The sequence below is a fragment of the Buteo buteo genome, chromosome 10 (genome assembly GCF_964188355.1).
Source record: "Buteo buteo chromosome 10, bButBut1.hap1.1, whole genome shotgun sequence".
Taxonomy (NCBI): domain Eukaryota; kingdom Metazoa; phylum Chordata; class Aves; order Accipitriformes; family Accipitridae; genus Buteo; species Buteo buteo.
In genome coordinates, this window is record NC_134180.1 from 27,810,507 (window position 1) to 27,835,195 (window position 24,689).

General features: G+C 37.3%; 1 protein-coding gene across 1 annotated transcript; it reads right to left on the minus strand.

Moving 5' to 3' along the window:
- Nucleotides 1–1,252: 1,252 nt before the first annotated feature.
- Nucleotides 1,253–19,813, minus strand: LOC142036083 (calcium-activated chloride channel regulator 1-like). The gene is made up of 14 exons (XM_075039084.1): nucleotides 19,540–19,813; nucleotides 17,593–17,733; nucleotides 17,214–17,364; nucleotides 16,444–16,561; nucleotides 15,541–15,709; nucleotides 14,449–14,676; nucleotides 12,464–12,688; nucleotides 11,168–11,345; nucleotides 9,276–9,382; nucleotides 6,281–6,505; nucleotides 5,851–6,118; nucleotides 4,481–4,645; nucleotides 3,372–3,599; nucleotides 1,253–2,019 (listed from the first exon to the last, which is right to left on the minus strand). The coding sequence occupies exons 1-14, from the start codon at nucleotides 19,696–19,698 to the stop codon at nucleotides 1,592–1,594; spliced, it is 2,790 nt and encodes a 929-aa protein (XP_074895185.1). The 5' UTR covers nucleotides 19,699–19,813; the 3' UTR covers nucleotides 1,253–1,591.
- Between the last annotated feature and the right edge of the window lie 4,876 nt (nucleotides 19,814–24,689).

Here is a 24,689-nt window from a genome sequence, read left to right on the forward strand (position 1 = left end):
AGTCTTTCCTCATAGGGCAGGTTCTCCACTCCTCTGATTATCTTCATGACCCTCGTTTTGGACCCTCTCCAGTCTGTCTGCATTTTTTTTTAATTGTGGGGACCAGAACTGGACACAGTACTCTAGGTGCAGCTTGACAAGTGCTGAGTAGAGCAGGGTGATCACGTGTCTATCTCTGCTAGTAATGCAGATACAGCCCAGGATCTGATTTGGCTTTGTTGCTGCAGTGGCGCCCTGCTGATTCATGTTCAGCAAGGACTCCGCAGGACCCCCAGGTCCCTTTCAGCAAGGCAGCTCCCCAGGCACAGACCCCAGCCAGTACTGGGCTCTTAGGTTATGTCATCCCAGGTGCAGGACTTTGCACTTCTCTTTGTTAAATGTCATACTGTGCTTGCTAGTCCAGTCTTCCAGCCTGTCCAGGTCTCTCTGTGAGAGGCCTCTGCCTTCTGACATATCCACCTTGCCACCCAGTTTAGTGTTATCAGCAAACTGGGTGAGGGTGCATGTTATATTATATTAATTATAAAAATTGTATATTGGTTCTGAAGTGTAATTCCCACTATCAGAAATTTCATTAATAGTATCAAGCTTGTTAATAAAAATACTCATGTTTGCTAGACATGGTATATTTACTGGGTAATGCTAGACTGTGAATGATAATTTGACTGTTGAATTTAACATTTTTTCATTATTAGTGTATATTTCTCCCAGTTTTTGGAAGGCAGAGGTAAAAAGTACTTGGCCATGTAAGAAGCCTGAAGCATTCTGGTTTGAGCCAGTTGTTAATTTGCTAGTCAGCAACCTAAGAGTCACACAGATCACCCTTCTCCCTGTATCCCTCACACTTCTTCTTCATTAGCAGCTTTTAAATTACCTCTTATTATGTAAAGGTTTATTCTAGCTCCAAATTTATAGCTTTGTTTAGTCTCCACCTAGGAACGTTTTCCATGTGCTCATTTGCATATACTCTGCAACTCTCATTCTGAAAGTATTTATATACTCAACTCTTCTACACACGTATAGATAGGCATACTTAAATATTTTTTGAAATATAATCAGCCTGAAGGAACATATTTTTAAAAAATAAACAGCCTGGAGGTACATATTTTTGTTCTCGGCACACTAAGCCTAACTGAAAACCTGCGGAAGATACATAGGAAGTCATTGCACTACTTGAAGTTTTTTCTGATTTCTTTCCCACCTTGCCTTACTTGATTGTTATGTGGAGAATAAAAATAAGGAAAGTATCATATACCTTTGCCGCCTTTATTTAAGAAAAAAACCACACTACATTGGAAAAATCTTGCAACAGAAGAGTTAAGTATTTTTCTCACACAGAAACAAATGACGGTACACATATTATACTTTACTATTTTTCTGAGTCTGTGCTTTCATGTTTAACATTTAATCAGTGTACATGTACTTGAATAGAAGACACACTTTTGAAAATCTATACCTATAAACCTATGAAAAAAGACAAATACATCTGTTTAAAATCAGTGCACTTATTTTTGAATGTACAAATACCTCTTTCCCTACTTTGAAACTTGTATAGCAAAAATTACAGTAAATTCCTATTTTTTATTTTATTTTACACATGCTTTTGCATTTTTTCAATCTCCAGTCTTCTCTTTTGTTTTTGCAAAACACACAGAGTTGAACTTACAATAGTACAGACAACTACTACACACAGACCTACTATTGCCACTATTACTGTACTGTTAGCACCACCATTGTCGCCGTCATCATCTAAAGGTGCGAGTGCTTTTGGAGGAATGAACCATGTGGCTTGTGCTATATTAGACACCTCTGAAATCAAGTTGGTATCATCAACAGCACATATAGCAAAGTAGATTATGGTGTCATTTTCTATTATGAAATTTTCTGGTTTTATTTTAAATGATTCTTCTCCACCAGCCTCCTTAGGTATGAGATTAGAGGAATTCAGAGAAGTAGCACGATCAAAATGATTTCTTAGGTCCAGAAGATTTTTACTACTTTTTATTATGTAGTGATCAGCTAGGGAAAAAAGAACACATGTTAACAACAAATTAAAACACATGTTTTAATATCACTGCTTGTGGTGACAGTATAGGACTTCTAGAGCCATTTTGTAAAAAAAAGTGCTGATGATTCCTGTTTTACTACTGACTATTGCTCAGCATGGAGGGTTGGCAAGTTTGCTTTTAAACCTTACTTTACAGCGTCAAAGGTCTATTGTTGCTCAGTCTGGGAACTCCTTCTTTTCAATAAAAGTTGAAATTGAATCTGCCTTAAAAATACTGTTTCACCAACAGTCTTAGCTTTGTGCAGACCTGTACAAAATGTAGCTGAATGAGAAACTGTGCTGTCCCAATACAAACATAAGGTGAAATGGCAATTAAAATATATGTGTAGATAGCAGGGGTGGGCCTTGCATCTGAGCTGTTTTCTCTCTCTCAACATGAGGTTTTGATAGCAAAAACTGTGAAAGACACAAAATGATTCTCCCATTTGTAATCAAAGAACTGGTACTTACATTGCTATAAATGTGTTTGATTAATTTTGGGGGGTTCTGCTGTTTCTCTTTCAAGTCTGTAGCTTTTCAAGACTTTCCCCTCTTCCCCCCAACTTCTTATCTTTTCCTCTTTAGATAGAAGAGAGATGTGCATGATATGCCCAGCTCAAAACCAGTGCAGTGCCTGCTATCTTAAACTATAATGCAATAACTGACCACTTTAGCTGTAAAAGTTTTTAGACATGTAGTTGCTAAATAGCAATAAAAGAAGTTGAGAATTTTTTTAATTTGAGTTCTTTTTCCTTGTGTTGCTGGTTATTAAAAATTTTAGATAAATGTAAGATTTTAATCTGAAACTGTAGTCTGTGTAACTGTAGAATGTATTTTTTAACATACAATCTCTGGTTTATGCAAGGAAATGCTTGTACACTTCATCTGGAATTAGGTTTCATTTTTCCTGTACAATAACTTTAAAGTGAGTATTTTGGATAGAGTGTTACTGCATCTCTGTAGTCCACTTACATTTTTGTAAATAGACTAAAGCTTTGTATTGTCCATGTTGGCTGATTTTTTTTTATTTTTTTTAATTATGCACAGACATGGACTAAGACTTGTTGCTAAAGTCTCTAGTGGTTGTACTATAATTTTATTTATTTGATTTGTTTATAATATTCCTTGATTTACTTGGTTGGGTTTTTTTTAACATGAAAAATTAAGAACTAAACCAGGTATCATGCAACAGGGTAACCTTCTGTTTCGTTACGTTTTCAGGTAGGAAAGATGTAGCCCTCATTCCTGAGTGGTGGTCCTCAGGGTATGTCCTTTCAGATAAAAATAGCAACTTAATCTCACAGAAATGTAGTGTCTGACTCACCTTTTCCATTGTCAAAGTCGCCTCCTGGAGCTGTCCAAGACAAGACTATTGTTTTGTTTTCTATACGAGCATGAAGGTCTGTAACTTTACAGGGTGGATAAATAGGAGCAGAATCTCCTGCTGTATTAACTACAAGAGAACTTGTTGAAATTCTGCTGAAACTTCCCAGCTTGACTTGGATTTCTTTATCAGCAAATTTAGGTCTTGGTGCATTCATATGAATTTTACCTGTTTAAAACATTTTTCAACTTTTCATCATGACAGAACTCAGAATTGCATTTTCTTTTAATTTTTATATCTATTATCTATTCTCATCCTGTAATTTTTCTTTAGCTTATTCAAATTTAGTGGAAAGTTAGAGAAGTAAAGACAGAAAATAAGGTGATCTCAGAATTCTCAGCAAAAAAGCCCAAAAAGCAGACAAAGTCTGAAATGTGTAAAAATTGGAAATTATGTAACCAGTAAAGCAGTTTGCAGATGTTGGTGAGCCATGGCTGCATTAAGGTAGTTCTATGCATCTCTTCACCCATATTGCAAGCCCTAAGAGAGTCTCAGTTATATAGGCCATACTTTGTGAGTATTTTAGACAATTTTTTATGCTGGGTTTTCTAAATTTCACAATGTATAAGTGGGAGAATAGTAAATTGCAACAACTAATACATTTTTCAGCATTAAGATGAAAAAGTACTAAAAAATCAAGAATCTCAAAAGCTAAGTTTTCTAGCAGCATTAGTTTGTATACTAATGTTTCAGGCTGAATTTATTTACCATAAATCCCCATTTTAAAGTCTCAAGAAGAATTATAGATTTGAAATTCCTGTTGTGAGATGCTGAAATACAGATTCTGAGCAATATTTATCCTTCTCATGGCTGTAAGAGAAAATAATTTTTAGATTAAAGACAAGATTTTATGCTATTCCCATACATAGGAAACAGTAGTTAGAGCTGGTTTGTTTTGTTTGGGCTTTTTGTAGTGAAAATGATAGATGAAACACATTTTATGATCAAATGCAATTTTTGTGAATCTAAATGATCCCATTTGCTAAACATTTACATCCCCCTACATACGTATCATGCAAAGAATTATCTGTTTCATAAACGCTCTTTACCATTTACTCTGTAGCCTGGTATATACACGGCTCGATTTTGCTTGAGGCTAAGTCTGGTGGTTATATTTCTCCCATGGGCATTCACTTTTAGTCTGTATCTTCCAGTGCCTTGTAAAGAAGTAAAGTACCTTGAGTAGATTCCATCATCCTTCATCGTGTCAGCGCCTTGGTATAGAATTATTGAGAATTAATATCTCAAATAAGATACCTGCTGGTAAACACGGTTATTTTTGCTATTCATACATAAACATAAAACGTGAACATTACTATGCAGAAAACCTGACAGTGTTTTTGTAATGTGGACATCTTTAAAAATAGGAGTGGTCCTGCTATGACAACCTGCATTTCGTATGTATTGTGTTAAAAAGAACCATTTTCCGTTAACACCTTTAACTAGGTAAATCTCTTGTTACTATATGGAACCACCAAGTTAATACTTATTGACCATCTACTACATAAAGCAGCTTTAAATTAGAAAAATGTCATAATTTAACCTTTGGCCAGGAATTCATCAAAACAGGATTCCTTGTCTTTAAGTGAACTTGTGCAGTTGTACCTGACTGGCTGCAGTGGATGATCTGTTGGTGGCATCCAAGCTAACTATTTTAAAGCCTGGCAGCAATGTAAAAATAATCTCCTGGGTTCAGAAAAGAGAACATGTTTAAGAAATACAGGATAACACATTGAAATCTTACTATATTTTTAAGTACAGCAATGTGAAAGCAAGTACAGAATGAGGAGGCACTGCTGGCTACTACTGAACTTATAAAGCTACAGGTCTACAGCAGTGGTGAGAGGAAAGGAAGAGGAGAGATGAAAAGAGATTGATGGATGTTGAATGCCAGGAATGTCTGGCTGTTGCTTTAAGAAAGAGTATTCTTGAAAAGAAGAATAATGCACTTATTTAGCAAACAAAAGAGAAAAAGCTAACATTTGGTGAGCTAATGTTAAGTCTGTGGTCCGGTCCAGCTTCATTGAATATGAGATGGACTAATAAAACAGCTTGTTTTCTTTTTACTTCCCTGTTGAGGGCAGATGATTACATGAAGTACACTTTCAGAAAGTAGATATGAGCAATGTACCCCCTACCATGACAGTTCTTCTGCTTTCACCCTCAATGACAGCACAGGAAAGAAAGCAGAAAAATTTTTCGGGTAAAGGCCCACGTCTTTGTTTTCCTCACCAAGAAAAAGCTTTGTAGCTTACTTCTGTCCTAAAGCAGTAGGGTTCTGTGTCTCCCTTTTTAATTTTTTCTTGATTTAGGGCATAGCCATGACTCAGTCCTTAGTGATAAATCTGAGGGGAGCATGCAGACTTGGATTCCAAAATGCATAAATGCAAAGGTTTTTACTATGTATATGGAATCTTACCTGTGCCATTATCAAGAAGTTCAAGTGTTACTGCTCCAGCACCATCCTTCTCTATGGTGGCTATCACAGTTGCACCAAGAACAGGCAAAAACCCTTGGCTAACCTCTGCATAAACAACAACTGGATTAAATGCTTTATTTGCCCTGTTCATGTGAGCTGCAATTCTCACAGGAGGAACATCAGAATATACTGGTCGAGAGGTAGCTGTTACTGATATAGTTTGAGTTGCTGTATGAACATTTTTAATACAAAACTGCCAATCACCCACCTGCAAATAAAATACAAAAATATAAAAAACTAGTGAAAAAGCTTCATGTTCTAACAGGGCCATTGACTCCCTTATATAACGAAAACTTAACTAAAGAAAAGCTGTATGCTAGTCTATAGGAAATGTTAATTCAGAAAATAAAAGAAAATGTTGAGTCTTTACCTCTGCAGTGCCACTTATACTGAGTCTGGCTGTGTTTGGGTTTGAATTACTGGTTGTAAAGTCTGAACTTCCATATTCTTTTCCTTTGGGGTCCCTCAGGAAAAAAAATGGCCGAGATAGACTCCATGCAATATGGAAGAAAGTGTCATTTCCCACAGTTTTGTCCACAGGCACAGTAGTATTCATCCATCCAGAATGCTGAACAACTAGGTCTTTGCTTTCAAGCTGTTGTTAGAGAAATAAAATTTATCTTACTGCTATTTAGTAAAGAAGCATTTAATGTATTTTCAGAGTGATTCCTTATCCATTGCACAATATTGTATCCATTCAATGCTGACTTAAAATGGATTAGTCTTGGAGAATAGAATTGAAAAGCATTTATGCCTTCTGGAAACTAGCATGAAAAAAGGATCTCTGCTTACTTATTTATAACTTAGAGTTATATAGAGAAGATGGCAGGCTTTCTAGTTCTGCTGTCTCTAGCTACAGGAAAATTAAGAGCCATTTGGCATAACTGTTGAATGAAGAAAACTAATAGAATACCAGATTCACTTTATGAAATGGCTGCTTGCATAGTAACATTGATTTTAAGTGTGAAAGTATGGCAAACAGAATAAGTTACAGTAAGTGGAAGTCCTTCATTTCTGTATCTAAACTATTTATCTACCTATCTAACCGATTGTGCCAGTAAGCTGTATTTCCACTGCAGTTTGTCTGTCTCAAAATCCTGGAAGAGAGAAAGAAAATGTCTCATGTATGACTGTAAGGCTTATGAGTAATGAGAGAGACAGAAATAACAACAGAACAGAGGAGAATATATAGAAGAGAGACATAAACAATATTTCCTTTATTCAAATTAAAATAATTTTGTGTAATTTTCTCACTCTTATATTATGAACAATAAAGTCTGCAGTTAGAAAATAGCCTGCATAGGTGGGACAGAAGAGTCAATTAAAGGCAATATAACAACTCAAAAAATCCTAGACTGCTTTTCAAATCTACATTGACTGATGCTTATAATCTAGCTATTTTTGTGAGTGGTATATTTTGGATAAAACATAGGACTGGATCTGTGTTAAAATATTATCAATCATATCATTTATCAGCAATCCTGGTCAACGGGGGAGGTCCCAGACTTGCCAATGTGACTCCCATTTACAAGAAGGGTCGGAGGGAGGATCCGGGGAACTACAGGCCTGTCAGCCTGACCTCGGTACCAAGGAAGATTATGGAACGGTTTGTCTTGAGAGCACTCACGTGGCAAGTTCAGGATAAGAAGGGGATCAGGCCCAGCCAGCATGGGTTCATGAAAGGCAGGTCCTGCTTGACCAACCTGATCTCCTTCTATGACCAGGTGACCCGCCTAGTGGATGAGGGGAAGGCTGTGGATGTTGTCTACCTGGACTTCAGTAAGGCCTTTGACACTGTCTCTCATGGCATACTCCTTGAGAAGCTGGTGACTCATGGCTTAGACAAGTGTACTCTTCACTGGGTGAAAAACTGGCTGGATGGACGAGCCCAGAGGGTTGTGGTGAATGGAGTTAAATCCAGCTGGCGGCGGGTCACAAGTGGTGTTCCCCAGGGCTCGGTGTTGGGTCCCGTTCTGTTTAATATCTTTATCAATGATTTGAATGAGGGGATTGAGTGCACCCTCAGCAAGTTTGCAGATGACACCAAGTTGGGAGGGAGGGTTGATCTGCTTGAGGGTAGGGAGGCTCTGCAGAGGGATCTGGACAGGCTGGATCGATGGGCTGAGGCCAATCGTATGAAGTTCAACAAGGCCAAGTGCCGGGTCCTGCACTTGGGTCACAGCAACCCCATGCAGCGCTACAGGCTTGGGGAAGAGCGGCTGGAAAGCTGCCCAGCAGAGAAAGACCTGGGGGTGCTGGTTGACAGCTGGCTGGATATGAGCCAGCAGTGTGCCCAGGTGGGCAAGAAGGCCAATGGCATCCTGGCCTGTATCAGAAATAGCATGGCCAGCAGGAGCAGGGAGGTGATTGTTCCCCTGTACTCGGCACTGGTGAGGCTGCACCTCGAGTGCTGTGTTCAGTTTTGGGCCCCTCACTATAGGAAAGACTTTGAGTTGGTGGAACATGTCCAGAGAAGGGCAACCAAGTTGGTGAGGGGCCTGGAGCACAAGTCCTGTGAGGAGTGGCTGAGGGAACTGGGGTTGTTTAGTCTGGAGAAGAGGAGGCTGAGGGGAGACCTTATCGCTCTCTACAACTACCTGAAAGGAGGTTGTAGTGAGGTGGGTGCTGGCCTCTTCTGTCAGGTGGATGGAGATAGGATGAGAGGAAATGGCCTCAAGTTGCAGCAAGGGAGATTTAGGTTAGATATTAGGAAAAATTTCTTTACTGAGAGGGTTGTCAGACATTGGAATAGACTGCCCAGGGAAGTGGTTGAGTCACCATCCCTGGAGGTATTAAAAAGGCAAGTAGATGGGGTACTTCAGGACATGGTTTAGTGGGCATGGTTGATTGTTGGACTCGATGATCTTGAAGGTCTTTTCCAACCTAAATGATTCTATGATTAACAGTGAGGAATGAGTTGCTAAATTCTAATTAACAATTGGCCTAGATTATAAGTCTAAAAGTTTATACATTAAAATGGTACATATGGCTTAGGAGAGAAGCTGTATATTAAATTGTATCTTTGTTACTTAAGTTAGACTGTTAAAATGCTCTAAAAGATAATATTTCATGTAAGAGTGAACTAAATATCCTGGGGGATTTCTGCTTGCTTTTTTCTCTCAAAGTCTCTCGGACTTTGACAATTATGAGAAATAATTTTCTTGAGTTTGTGAAATCAAGAATTATATACTTTATGTAAATTATATACTTATTTCATTGCAGTGAAATGTAGGAGATCACTAAAAAATGTGCTTGTTCCTATTTCCACATTGAGCCACTGACAATTATGATTATTAATGTCTAATTTCATTCAATTACTGAGCAACAAAAAGCATAGGAGGAAAAAGAAGTGCTGAAATTCAGACCTGAATAGATTGTTCACAAATATCTCCGCTTCTTGATGTAATTGCACTGAATGTCTCAATTAATTTACTGGGGACGGCTCCATCTACAGCATAAAGATTTAAACCTCCTGTAAGACAAGAGCAAAATAATTAGAAATACTATTTTTTACTCTAAAATTGCTAAATTTTATGTGACTTCTGGTACTGGTTCTACTGAGGCAGCCAATTTGTTACAAAAAAAAGAAATGTATCTTTTTATTACTCTGTTAAAGCATGTGTCATAGTAAATTCTGGCTTGTGTGATCAACTCATTTAATCTCTCATTAGCAAAGTTTGCAAAAAAATTACTCCCTGCAGCATATCAAGTACAGCCTTTTTAGACTTCTCTTAGTACTTTTGGAGTCACATTATCCCTTCAGTGAAATTCTGCTCTGAAAATACCTCTGTAGAAAAGACACAGTGGCATTCCATGGTTTTTGACTCTTAAAATCCAGACCATCTTTATTTCCAAGTGTGAAGTTTAGATCTCTCTTCATGCATACCAAGTTCAAGCAGCTCTAGTTCATTGGAGGTTCTCATACTCCGTGCAGATCTATTAATGAATTCATTGTGAATATGGCTTCACACTTCTCTACTGAAGCATCTGCACTTCACACATTTGTTGCAAGTCTCTCTCAAACTAGGATCATGCATGCCGGACATAAACTGAGCCATCACTGTGTTCCTAATGTACAGGTCACTGGAATCCCAGAGTGGGGGAGAGACTGCCGTGCAGCACTGAGCCCTGTGGAGCCTAGTCGGGGTGTGCAGAGGCTGCGCACAGCCCTTCCCTACCACCTGACACCTCTCACCCCCATCTCTCGCACACAGACTGACATAAGGTGTGCAGGTTACAGCAGGTGTATGGGTCTGTCTCATCAGAGATCACATGGAGTCATATGAGCTGGAGGAGGTGTTAGCTCAGAGATCTATTCAGTATCTTTGGAAAACTGATTTTTGTTTCTAAGCAGGAAGGCCTGCTGGTCGATGACTATATGCTAAAGGACTATCTGGGTTCCTTCTGGCTCACAAATCATTCTTAATAAATACTCCGCAAGTGGAGCTTAAACAACAAATTCTGTCTTAAAACACAGGCCAGAATAGAATTGAACTCTGGACTCTCCCATAGGCATGTTGATCTAATGATGTTGAAGAGTGTATAAGGGCATTCCAAGTTATTTAAATTGCTAAAACAAGTGGATTGTAGTCGGAAAATGCACAGCATGTGCACCTCTTATTAGAATATTTATTCACCATTTTTATTTGGAGTCAGCTTGCTTTCTAGATCTACACAACAATTTTTTGTTCTTCCATGGCATTTGCAGGTGCCTTAGCATGAAGCAACACCACTATGGATACTTTTTAAATGATTGATTTCAAACTGATTATGTAGCTCCAGCTCAGCTGACAGCTATGCTTGCTAATGACAAGGGTAGTCACCGTGTTTACAATTTCCTAGCCAGTGCACTTCAGCCGCAATAGTTGGAGAAAATTATTATTCTTTATGTAATAAAAAATGCTTATAAGTAAAAGCATATAGAAAGTTCTAGGCATTGCATGTAATGCCAGAAATAAATTCTAGACATTTCTTTTTATGTTATATAACAATATCATAATTAAATCTCCTTTAGTAATAGGGTATTGTCATGTTATTGCATTTTTTAAATCAAGGCAGCTCTTAAAGCATATCTATGGATCTAAAGAGTTCTGCGTGTTTGCGTTAAAAAAGCCTGTCATGAAAACCAAATTTCTTTAAAATTAAATTTGTTTTACATTTCTTAAATTTCTTTTTTCCAGACCGATTAATTGCCATGCTTTTACATTTTCATACTTGAACATGCATGCCAGACAAAGAGTGCATTTAGAATATTTACCTGTTAGTTTTGAAAATCTTTCTAATTCTTTGGATGCCAATGGCCCCAGTGCAATGGTGTGAATTGTTGCTGCACTTTGTTTCACCAAATCAAGGCAAGTTGCTATACGTGGGTCCTCTCCATCTGTCAGTAACACAATTTCTGAACCACATGTAGTATTCATTTTTTCTGCAATTAACTGCATCAAGAAAAGAATTCATGATATAAGCAGGAGAATAATTTTTAAATACTACTTTATCCCAGAGCACAGTCAATGTATGCATTTAGAGCTGTTAACTTCAAATATAAGACACATTTATTCTTTAATAAGTGCTTAAATTTTTATGTAACACTATTACAGTATTAATTATTGCAGTTGATATTGCAAGATATAATTGCTTAGATTTAGTAAGTGTTCAATTATAAACAATGAATATTTAATATATGTTTTCCTAGGGAAGGAACCTGTCCCAAATTGAAGATGTCAGAAGCATTCTGCCTGTACATGCTTTGCTGGTTCAGGGACTGGATGTTTAAAGGCATCATATTAAAAACTTATGTCCACTGTCTGGAACTACTCTTTATTCTCCATCAAAATTTCAGGAGTAGAGAAGGACAGACTTCCGTCTAAGGGTGGACTCTGAGGTAACTGAAGGTGGGGCAGAAGGGCATAGGGGGCAACCAAGGGGGAGGCCTCTATCTGTGTCTGGTTGCCAGTCTTCCTCCTGATGTCCCCCTGTCCTGAACCGCCTCTCTGCCCTGGGCCGTCAGCTATCTCAGTAGTCTCATCCTTCTCTGTACAATTTCTGTCTTTCTCTTTCTTCCTTTTTCCTACACGTTGCTCCTGATTTTCAGTTTTGCATCTGAATTAGGTGACATCTTCTGGGACTTTAGACTGTCAGCCCAAGGAAGTAAAACAGACAAATAAATAATAATATATATTCATCACTGTTTCCCAATCTCATGATTTGTATGTGGTTTCACAATTTTAGGGGCTTGATTCATGACTAGTGAACTGTGGGAATTATTCTAAAATTTAGATCATTCTTTTAGTTCATTTTGGAATTTGATCTTATTTTTCAATATCTTTTTTGAAGCATGGACATCACATCTGACCTGTTTTCTGGTACTACTCCTTCTAATGCCATATAATGTTAATGCCAAATAGTTTCTATACCAAATTTTCTCCTGATAGATTCAAGAACCATGTTATCTTTCTTAACTCTACCATTGTGTATAAATCCATGTTCAGGTAAGTTTCTCGCTTCTTCCTCATTTTCCATACATTCCAGGAGATATTTCCACATTGTACTTTACCTTAAATCCTTTACGTATGCCTGCACAGATATTGGTTTGTCCACTAGCAATTGTAGGCAAACATTGAACAAGTTTTTGGCGTGCTGTGTCATTGGTTATTTGTTGCAAAGGAGCTTTTTCAGATGCATCAGAGTCAAATGTGACAACTCCAACCCAGGAACCAATTTCAATAATATGGAGCAGAAATACCTCTGCAGCACTACGGAGATGTCTGAGGCGGTCATGCTGTACGTGAAAAAAACCAACATCCTTAGAAGCAATCTCTTCTGAAAAGCTATGACTATGAACAAAATGTAGGAATTTTTGATGTTGATCAGATTGTAATTAAGAATTAAAAACTAGCTGCCATAAGGTAACTCGTATGTATGCTCAGTTCTTGAAGAGAGGAGATGTAAGCCATGTTCTGGTATTGTGAAAGTGCAGCAAACTGCAGCTTCCAGGAAAGATGTCACCAGGCAAAGTCCATCTTCTGATGTTATGACTTTACTCCTAATCAAGATTTTTGTCACTTTTTTTTTTGATAGTGTGATGCCAGTGCAAAAGGACAACACCTATGAAGCCTGAGGAGTAGGTTAGTCTAGAGACTAAATATTTTTAAAATATGCATAATATTAAAGTATGGCTATTTTAAATGCAAATATTCGAAGGGATTACTGAAAAAAAAAGTTATATTTGAAAACGTTTATCTCTGGAGCTAGCTATTCTTGCAATTTTATTTCATAATTATCTTAATTTTGGGTTTTGTTATTACATTATTATTTACTAACTGATTTAATAAAATGTATGATTGGGAGACATCTGTATTACAAAAATAATATAATTTATTACAATTGCAGATCTTTGCTGAAGATCAGTCTCAAGAACAGCTCTGGACTAGAATGGCATATCTGGAAATAGATCTGTTGATGGAGCCCTGTGGGAGAATCCCCCAATTATTGTATGTATGCCATAACTACAGAGTTGGAGCATATTCTGCTTTATGCTTCTTCATGTATATTTTGGTTTAAGGTATGACTGTCAAATATTTAAGAGTATTTCTCAACATGTTTGAGCCTTTTGAATTACTTTCTTTAGATGAGTAGTCTTGGTTTTAACCTTGAATTCCTGTGGGAATTGAAACACTGAACTTGCGGTATTTTCAATAAGAGAGCAATGGCCATTGGCTCACTACTGAACTGTGGAAGAGGTAAGTTACGGATAAGAAAATGCAGTATGTTGTCAAAAGAATATATAGGCTGATTTTTAAAAGCTGTTAGAGTATGCAAAGATGTTTGAAGTCTATTAATAAATCATGAGATAGGTGCCTTACGTACCCAGATAATTTTGTCATCTTTCTACTGATGATCAGATTGTTTACAGCTTTATAAAAGTATTAGGATATTTATGCAAATAAGCACATATTCAGTGCTTGCATCCATAAACAAGCTTAGTATCTCATGCCACAAGGAGCTGTGAAAGAATAAACCTGTGCAAAGTTTTATGAAAAAGAAAAAGGAAAATAACCTCCGCCTTGTTAAAATGACATAACATTATGCCAGCTCACATTCTTGATTCCAAAGAGCAATATTGTAATGAGGAAAGAACATCTAATTTATTGACGTATTGTGACCTACATATTTACTTTAAATTTTAGAATCATTCATAAGAAAAATAAAATGTGAAACTCCATCTATGATACATTTTCTGCTTGGAAGAAATACAAAGGCATTGTCATTCTAGGTCTGGAACAAAGGAAGGAAAGGATATAAAATTGAGATTTTACAAGAAAAAAAAGACCAAGTCTGGGCTACAACTGTCAGTATTTTAAGTGGTATCTTGTAGGAATTCCTAAATAAAATTACCAAGGAGAATAAGAATAGTCTTTTTTTTTCCTAAAATAATCAAGTTAATTACAGAATTGACTGATTTTTTCAATTATTATTTTGTAACTTTTTCTGTTTCTTAAAATTTTTGCCAAAAATTGCTTATAAAATGCGTATTCTTACCATTGACATGCTCCCGGAAACATCAAGTACTAAGGCGACTGCTCTGGTTTGGGTCTGCAGTAGTGTGAAGGTAGTCTCAGAGGGGGGTGCAGAAGCATTTATAACAACCGAGTTGCGAAAGTCATCAGATTCTATAATCACTTCCCACGTGCTTTTGTGGTTGCATATCTTATTCTGCATATTTGGAGCCTCACTATTGTGAGTGTTTTTGTCACAGAATTCAACCACCTAAAAGGTCAGATTGAAGCTGGTAATAATTCTGAACCGAACAGTATGAGCATAAGAAAATATCTCAGAAAATATGTGGTGGGGGACAGGACAAATGGAGGTGTTCTCCTAGAACATTAGTGTGTTATTGGTACTGTTTTGGTCAAAAATCTAAACCATAGCACCATACAATCTGTTATGAAGAATATTAACTGTATCCTAGCCAGGCCCAGTACACCCACAAAGTTCTTGGTAAAAGCTTGCCCAAAGAAATAAGGTCAGTAACTGGAGGAATTGTGATCCTGTACCACAGAGATCTAGCCTGCAAGGAGACTGACTGTCTTGCTAACCCCTGTCCCAGCACCCTCTCCCAGACACTGGAACAGTACAGAGCTGGCGTAAGGAGGCCTGCCTGGTTGCCCTGGCTGCTTTCAAGAGAGGTGGGCTGCTGCTTCTGTGTTAAGGATATATAGACAGACCAGACTGTTCTGCAATGGAGTGTAATAGAGCTAACCAGGTAACGCAGTTTAGGTACCAGTTTACATAAGGAGTGATCAAAAACCACAGTTGTCTTATGGACAAGGCATCTGGCAAGAATGCTTCATTTTCATGCCTGTTGACCTGACTCTCCAAACATGGAGCAAGAAGGATGCTGACACTGCAGTACATCTCACCCTTATTGACAGGAAACAGCTGTCAGATCATTTGTAGTAGCTCCTTTGTCTTCTCTTTTGAACAGATTTTGATAGAACCGATAGCATCATCCATATTCTTTTATATAGAAATTAATTAAACACCTGACTGATCATTCTCCCCAGCAGAAATAACTGACTAGACCCCAAATGTTACTAAACTCTCAGTCCAGAAAGGTATAGTAATACTTACAGAAGGTAATTGCAAATACATAACAGAAAATGACGTATTCTGTTGTATATCTGGAATAAATGTACATCCTTTTTCATATAGCTGACCATCATATCTACAGATTCTTGGCTCACACTTGTCTCCGCTGCAGTCTTGGAAAACAGGTATACCAGTCACACCAGCTGGACAGCTAAGGAAAGAGGAGATAGGCAGGGCTGGTAAAGAACCCATATATAGTCTGTAACTGGTTATTTATTTGAATTTTGGCTGCCCAAAGCCAAATTGCTGCTGACACAGCACTGTACTAGACACTGCACAAGTACATAGGTAGGCTGTTTCAGTGCCTGGCATGGTCCTCAGTCTAATCTAGAAATAGTTAAAATCATAAAATACTTGCAATCTTTTGTGATCTTCCTTGTCATAATTATAGGCTATGCAGGAAAGACATCCTGCTAGTAGTTGCAATACAAAAAAGTGTATTGGTATGCCTGAGCTAGGAAAAAAGGCGAGCCTGAACTAATTCTCTACATCCATTCAGTTATTGTCCCTGTTTGTAGAAACTGTTTAAAACCACAGTGGTTTCAGTAGGCAATTTCAGTGTTGTCGATAACTGCTTTTTAATAAAATTATGTTAAATAAATAAGTACGAAACAAATGGTGGCTGAAGTCTGCAGTTGCACACAGAGCACAAGATTATCCAGCCTGAACTCCTGAACCTCTTACAAAACAGCACCAGACAGCTGTGGTTTTCTGGGCTGCAGAGCAGGCAATAGAGGTTGCTGACTAAGCATCTTTTAATCATATGAACAGGTCATGGACACTCTACAAAGTACAAACTCAGCACAGACAAGGAGAATATTGAAAATGTTATTGAAATGTTTAAACCTGTGTAATGTAAAAGGAGAAATATGAAAAAAATAGTACCTTGTTGCTTCAACACTTGCTTCTTCAGAATTTCTAGACACATAAAAAGGCATGTCACTACTATATTCATCAAACACGCCCCACCGAAAGTGAGCCCATTCGTGGACAAAAACTCGACCTGTTGAAAAAGAATAGCACACGCGCATTCTAAATACAACTGTTTAAAAGCTACTCACTGTTTTACTTAGACATTTTAACAATTTAAAATAATTCTTATCTGAGGTAATACAGGAAGATTGTGAAATATTTAAGCAATTGGGATAGTAATTTTTCCTTGAGGTAAAACTAGGAAGGCATCAGCTTAGCAACCAGGACCAGAATTTTTATTCATATTTGACTCTCAGCAATGCAGCAACTGTTCTAGAGGCTTTCTTCCAAGTTGGCAAAAATCTCCTAAGGAAATTTGTGAGGTTTCTGTCCCATAGAGCAGCAAACCTTACGTTTTTTGATACAGTGTAGTACACAAACACTGGATAGTTTATTTCATTAAGTGGTCATAAAATGAAAGCTACTGCTAATGGCAGTGGTTAAGTGCAGAGAAATAACCATTTAAGGTTTTCAAAGGGATGAACACCTTCTGGATCTAGTGTTTGAATATTTAACTTCAGAAATTTCACAGGTAATTGCTATTTCTGAAAAATAAGTCTCTCGGAAGTTTTTTTCACTTTAGCAAGCAAATTAAAGTACCTAAATTCATTAATCACTTTAAAAAATCTTGGCCATTTTGTACGAACAATAAAACAGACAATTAAATTAAATAGTAGTATTACCTTTTTCTCCATAAACATTAGTCAAATTGTCATTTAGCAGGAAGTTAGGTGTGAAATGGATGTACTGTCCTTTCTCCTTACATCCTCTATAATGTAAGGTATAAGGATCATCTACATGTGTCATATAAGGGTCTGCTATGATGACATCTGCCTGAAAAAGTAACACCAAAGTTATACATGACATGAGTGTAGAGAAAAGTTAGGTGTTTCTTCTTGAATAAATTCAGTCCTGCAATTTTTTTTATGCTATGAACACTCTCAACATTTTTGAGTAAGAACTTCCAGGATTAGTCCTAGATTTTGCTGTGATTCATAATGTAGCCTTATCAGTCTAACTTTTCCTTGTTGTTCTAATCATAAAGAGTTCTCTAAATCATACCTTATCATATGATTCTGTTTTTAATCTTGAATAGTTCGTGTTTTTCTTCCACGTTTTAGGAATTATAATTTTTACAGACTTGAAGAAAAATCGATGTTTTGTCATTTCAAACAAGTAATTAGAAGCATTTTTAATCATGTTCTAGGGAATGAAAGAAAATAAAATATTAATATCAATGTTAATATTAAAAATTTGACTGTATGTGCAATTAATAATTTAGCCTTATCAAGACACAGCGGTACAATAAAGTAGAACTAAGTACATAACACGAAACTAGAAAGTATTACAATCTTTGCTAAGAAAAGAATAAACAAAGAAGCCAGGGACTAAGCTGTAATTCTTGGAATCTCTCACCCATTCTATAATCCTGCTTTTAATCAGAGATTGTGGTAAAATTCACGTTCTAGCCTTCCTTTGAGATGAAAGCTACTAAATACAAGGATTTTACCCTTAAATTAATACTGGCCTGACAGCAAGTGTGGGCAAGTTTGAACATTGCACCTGCTTTTCATTTATCTGATTAATGTCCTAATTTTTCTGTCAAATTTGCTGTTTCACATCTCTTCTTATTTGTATTATAGCTACTATACGCTGCCATTACTTTCCTTTCCTCTTTCACTTTTAACACCTCTCTTGGAGTAGAGGCATCAGAAAAAGCATTCCCTTTGTTTATTTTTCTCTCCAATAACAACTAAGTGTTTAGTGGAAGAACAACAAACAGGAAGGAGGGGACTAAAATTTGTCCCACAGGCTTTTCATAAGCTAAGAAACAAGCTGTGACAGAGGCTTTGGAATCAAATGTCCACGTTACACGTACATAAAATTCAGCTAAAGGAGATTTCTTGAAGAGGTTCAGTTTGCCAGGACTGAGAGTGATAGTGAGTGCTAACCCATGAGAAGCTGAGCAGTAATGGGACATGCTGCTTCAGCTGTTCCTGTGCGACCCCTTGCCTGCTCTGCAGATAGAACAGAGCAGTTTTAACTGGTTCAAGGGAACTGAAGGAATGGTGTAAGAGCAAGTTCTCATAAGGTCAGCTGTAATGTGAATTTAATATGTGGTAGGTATCTCACAGTAACAGTAACCATCACTCATACACTTCTACCCTAAAAAACATGCAGTGCTTTGTCCTTAATGAAAATGGAGTGATCTAAACTCTAGTTATTGTTAAAAAAAGGGGACAGTCAGTGACTGATGGTAAAAAATAAACTATCAGATCCACTTTTACTTCATGTAAGCCTCTTCTCACAAGATGAAAGAAATCTGGAAACGTTAAAAATGTCATGGTATCCTTTGTACTTGATCTTAGAGATTACATGGGACTGAGATAACCCTACATCAAGGTCTAGTAGGCACTAGATGTACTGCAGAACCTGGGCATTTGTCAGAAGTGTCCCATTCAGCAGGTTTTCTCTAAAATGATTTGACTTTGTAGGAAACAATTTCTTTACTTTGAGACCTGGCCAGCATCCTATTCTAGGGCGATTTATCCATTGAGGCATCTGCTTGGATTGGAATAAAAGTTAAGGCCAGAAATGCCACTAAACCTTTTTTTTTTCATTTACAATTTTTAAAGGAACATTATGCGACGTACTAGCTAGTGACAAACAGTAGTATAATCGATGGCTATTAAACAAGCATTCATAGGATATTCTTTCAGGTAAACATAATTTGGAAAGCTACTTAAAGGAATTTCAGTCTGCCTCCCAACAGAGATATTACAGCATTGTCTGAGGGAATTAGTGCTCTTAGTAGTGACAACAGACGGCAAGACAAATTAGAAGTTACTAGTTTAGTAACCATGGGATTAATCCATAATTAATTCAAAACAACAAGAAAAAAAACTATTGGCAAGAATGGGAGCTAGACCTGATTTGTGCTACTTTCCAAGCAGAAAAGTCAAGTCACAACTGCTGAGAAACAATACATGTAAATGCAAATGTTCTTACCATTGTGTTCAGGATGATGTTGGCATCTTCTGGCACCTGGGGATTAATTGCAACAACCAAATCCTCATAGCCATTCTTATTTAGCCATACCATAGAACTTTTTGCCACATGCAGGAGCTGAAAAGACAGCAAAAATATCAAACTCTTAAACACCTCCATTACTTATTCCTGTCTGTGAGGTTCTTGGTTAGAAAATGATAGCTTATCAGTCTTATTTATATGACTGCCTGTAGGGTGGGAGAAGACTTCGTTATGGTAACCCAGGATAGTTTGCCTCCCCTATCCAAGTATGTAGAGTCCCAAGCACATCTTATCTTCTTGTTACAGCAACCTGGGATAGTTTGCTTCTTCCTGTCCAAGTACGTAGAGTCCCCAAGCGCGTCTTATCTCATTGTCATAGTAACCTGGGGTCATTCGCTTCCCCCTCATTGCGTGGCCGCCAGCATGACAGCCAGCTACGGATCTTGGCATTCGGACAACACAACCTGCATTACATCAGCGAGTTCACTAATGAGCCAAACAGGACATTGCATATGTATGATATGTTAATCAGCGCGAGTTTTATTATCCACCCCTGCGGTGCTTTCCCTTGAGCTTCACTCCCAAGCAGGGCTCCGCTGCATTGGGTCTCCATTTTGATTAGCATCAGTGCCTTGGGGCTCCCACCATGGTAACGCTACGCTTTCCATAAAGCCAAAGCTTTCACTCGCTGAGTGTTGTGCCTCATCCTCGAGGGATTTGCACCTGATCTTTGCTCCTAAAACTGCCTTTATGTCAAAAAGAGGTATAACAGTTTGCAACAAGACACTGATGTTCTATGCAAGTACAGTTATATCGGATTTGTTGGCTGCATTTAGTTATGTGTTAATTTTAGGAGAAAATACTTGATGTTTTATTGTGAGCTAAAAACCCCAAATTTCATTTCCTTATGCCTCTTCAGGTGATCTATGCTTTGTTATTCATTTTAGAAGAGAGAAATAATTGCAAAAGCACAATTGGAATTTCCCGGAAAAAAATTCTGAACAATGCAATAATTATGTAATATGAACTTGAAACAATAGAAAAAGCAAGATTAGATCAGTGAGATAGTAAAATGCTGATAAATTCTGTATACAAGATTTGGTATGTAAAACCTCTGCTTTTAAATGGCATTGTTTGCCTTTAGATGAATAACCATCCCATTTAGAATAAAATGTGTTTTTCTTGAGTGGGAACAGTTTGTCAAGCAAGCCAGATTACTCTGTGAGGCTGTCCTATCCCTCCTCATCATTTCTCACTTCATACTCTGTCGTGGTTTAACCCCAGCCAGCAACTAAGCACCACGCAGCCGCTCACTCACTTCCCCCCCCATCCAGTGGGATGGGGGAGAAAATCAGGAAAAGAAGTAAAACTCCTGGGTTGAGATAAGAACGGTTTAATAGAACAGAAAAGAAGAAACTAATAATGATAATGATAACACTAATAAAATGACAACAGTAAGTAATAAAAGGATTGAAATGTACAAATGATGCACAGGGCAATTGCTCACCACCCGCCGACCGACACCCAGCCAGTCCCCGAGCGGCCAAAAAAAACTGCCTCCCCCCCCTTCCCAGTTCCTAAACTAGATGGGACGTCACATGGTATGGAATACACCGTTGGCCAGTTTGGGTCAGGTGCCCTGGCTGGGCATGAGAAGCTGAAAATCCTTGACTATAGTCTAAACACTACTGAGCAACAACTGAAAACATCAGTGTTATCAACATTCTTCACATACTGAACTCAAAACATAGCACTGTACCAGCTACTAGGAAGACAGTTAACTCCATCCCGGCTGAAACCAGGACAATATCCAAAGAAACTTGTCCAGAAGTTACTTTATATTTTATTCCAATTCCTTGATAAAGTATTTAACAGCATCACGCCTATCACAATTTGCAATCCTTTGAGAAATGTCTATTAGATGATGTTTACCTACCAGCTACTTTTTGAGATCTCCCAGCTAGGTAGCTCCTAATTTGTTAACAAGGTGCTTGGTTAATCCAACATAGTACTATATTTTGAACTGAGCTATCACACAGTAATCAGTTCACAAATATCTCCTGATATAGCTACATTGTTAAATTCATAATTGCATTAAAAATAATAACAATGGAATAAATGTGGTAGTGATTGACCCTGATTATATTTTCATCCTTTGATCCATTCTTGATTAAATTCTGTATCAGCTTTCCTATCGTTTTTGTGGGACAGATGTTAAGGAGATTTTCCAATAATTTTGCAGGTCATCCCCTCTGCCTTTTTTAAAAATACTGTGTCTTCTTGGTGATGTTGTAAGAGTCATTAATAATCAAGAGAGTAAACTGCTGCTGAAGGTCTTATGCAAATCTCTTAAAATCACTGTGGGAAATTTATCCAGGCACATGCATTTAAAAGTACTTCAGGCTGAACATTTATCCCCATCTGTTTTCCTAGTGTATCAAAAAATAACTCCATATAGTCATGGTATGAAATAACATCATCCCACTTTTTCTGAGACATTGGACACAAAAATCAGCCAAATTCTTGGGGGGGGGGGTGTCCATATAAATATGAAATAATTATTGTTTTCAGTTTGTCTTTAGCAGTCACTGAAGCCTTGGAAATAGTAATGACCAATTCCTTTTTAAACACCTCCACACTACTGGTTAGTGAAACTATTTAACTTACCTTTGCAGCCAGCATGCTCAGGTGATAGAGGGCAAGTGTTCACAAAAGCAGTGTTATAAAAGTTGCCTCTTAGTTCCAGAGGAGTCTCCCCTGTTCTGATTTCATAACTTGCAGCTGAAAATACAAATATTAGAGGATGGTCATGTGTGTTAGCTATCATTCAAACTTTTGATCTCTTTCAAAATAATTTCTTTTCAAAATACTTTCAAAATATTACTTTCTTAGTATCAGTTTCATTAATTAGTTCAGCTACTGGGAAAAATAAATGCAGCATGGCAGATAGATCCGCAAAAAAACTTATTTTATTACCAAAACTGAGTGCTTGAATGATTAAATTTCTCACAGCACAGAACTGAAATGAATAGATGATGGCAGCCATCATGAACCCACGCTGAAGTCTCCCAGTATTTCTGACTTCACTGAATTTGACCTTGCACTAAATGAAGTAAAATTCCTATTTCTTGTTCAAATTTGATGTTTCTTTCCACTCTTTCCTTATATTCATAGAGTATATGCCTGTCTTCCATGAGTAGCAAAATACTACAACATAGTGAAAGAGAGCCTTCCATTAAAATTCCAAGAAGCTCTTTCTAAAAACACATTGGTTAATTCCATTTAAAATCTTTGCAAGAGCAGAGCAAGAATAAAGCCCTGGAACCACTGCACAAAATTCCCACTGGTGTCATTGAGACTTAACTCCATTACAGATATCACATAGGATTACTAGGATAGCATATTTAAGCCATTTATAGTTAACAAAAATTTGATTCATGATGAAGAATGAGAAATGTTGAGTCTTCAGTTTCTGCTACAAAGTACAGACAAAAATTGAGTTGGCTCTTATACAGGGTGCTTCCAGATGCTACAAAATACTGTTGATAAAGTTTGAGAGCTCAATTAAAATGCCCACAGAAAATGTATTCATTTTGCAATTTCACCTTGGGCAGGAGGCAGGATAGCAAGGCAAAAATGTACCTTGGCCTTCATCAAAATGATTTCCTGGAGCAGTCCACGATAAAATGACCTTATCATCTTCTATGCTGGCATCAAGATGAATAATTTTACATGGTGGAAGCACATCAGCGTAAGGTCCCATTGAAACTGCAGACACTACAAAGGAGTCTTCTGCAGCTGTTCTATGGAAACTTCCTCTTCTGATCTGAATATCATTTTTAATAGCTGAGGGTCTTGATGGGTTTGTCTTGATTTTACCGCAAGCTTTAAAAAATGCTGATTAATCTTAACTATATGCATATTCTTGTAGTATGCAGATGACCTGAACTTCACCTCATTTATATGGTTTTAAATCTGAAAAATTTGTTAACCTCAATTAAGTACAATAATTTCTAGTGCAATAGCTATTTCTTTACAGTTTCAAGCGTGCTAATTACTAAGAAAGCTACTATGAAATTGAAGTAACTGTTGTTATAATTACAGGACAGTTTAATTTACTGAAACTTCAACAGTTCTTAATTTAAGATGACTGATTATAGTACTCTAGTTAATAAACCTGCAGTTATTCTTTTCACAGGCAAACACAAATCCTGTCTATCTGTAGTATACAGACACTGTTCTATTATAGCTGTTTACAGTCTACTTTAAATATTCTTCTGGGGAATGCAGACTTTTCTTGTGTTAAAGGGAAACAACCACACACAGTGTTTGAAAAGCGTTCAACACTAAATACCTCTTAGCTGGGCTGTCATTGCTCTAGTGCCTACCCTCAGTATTTGTGAAGGGACTTGACGTATACAAGTGCTGGAATAAATAGCTGTATAATTTTCTCTGCCTTACTTCACTGTACCATTTTCTACATGACCTGGTATAGACATGGCATGACTCCATGGCATTGCAGTTTGTGGCATGATAGTTCTGTTAGCTTGGATGTAAAATTTCAGGCTGTATCTGCCATTCTCAGGGAAAGTAAACAAGTACTTGGAATAGATCCCATCATTCTTAACAATATCAGAACCTAGCTATAAAAATGACATAAATTAACATCAAACAAAAATGGTTGTATTTATTCATGCTATCTAGATTCATTTATCCAGAATATAAGAATAACAGGAAAATTCTTCTCTGATAACAATCTGTGCAGGTCCTCTGGTTTTGATGGTGTGTTAAAACTGTTCGAGAAGACTGCAGTCTTAAGTTAAGATGCCTTTTCTTACTGTGTTTCAATGAAAAGAAATCCTAATTTCTTAACAAAATTATCTATTATTTCATTATAAAGCTAAAGAACAGATTCTTTTCAAAATCTGTACAGTTTTTAATTACTTCCCACGTGCTCCTGTAGTCACACATTTGATTCTGCAGATTGGGTGCTTCTCTGTTCTGGTTATGCTCATTACAGAATTCAGCCACCTACAATGATAAACAAATAGACAAAAATCAGAATTAAGCAACAAAAGAGTAACAAAAATAGGGATGGAAATAAATCTTAACTGCTGTAGAGTTGAGAC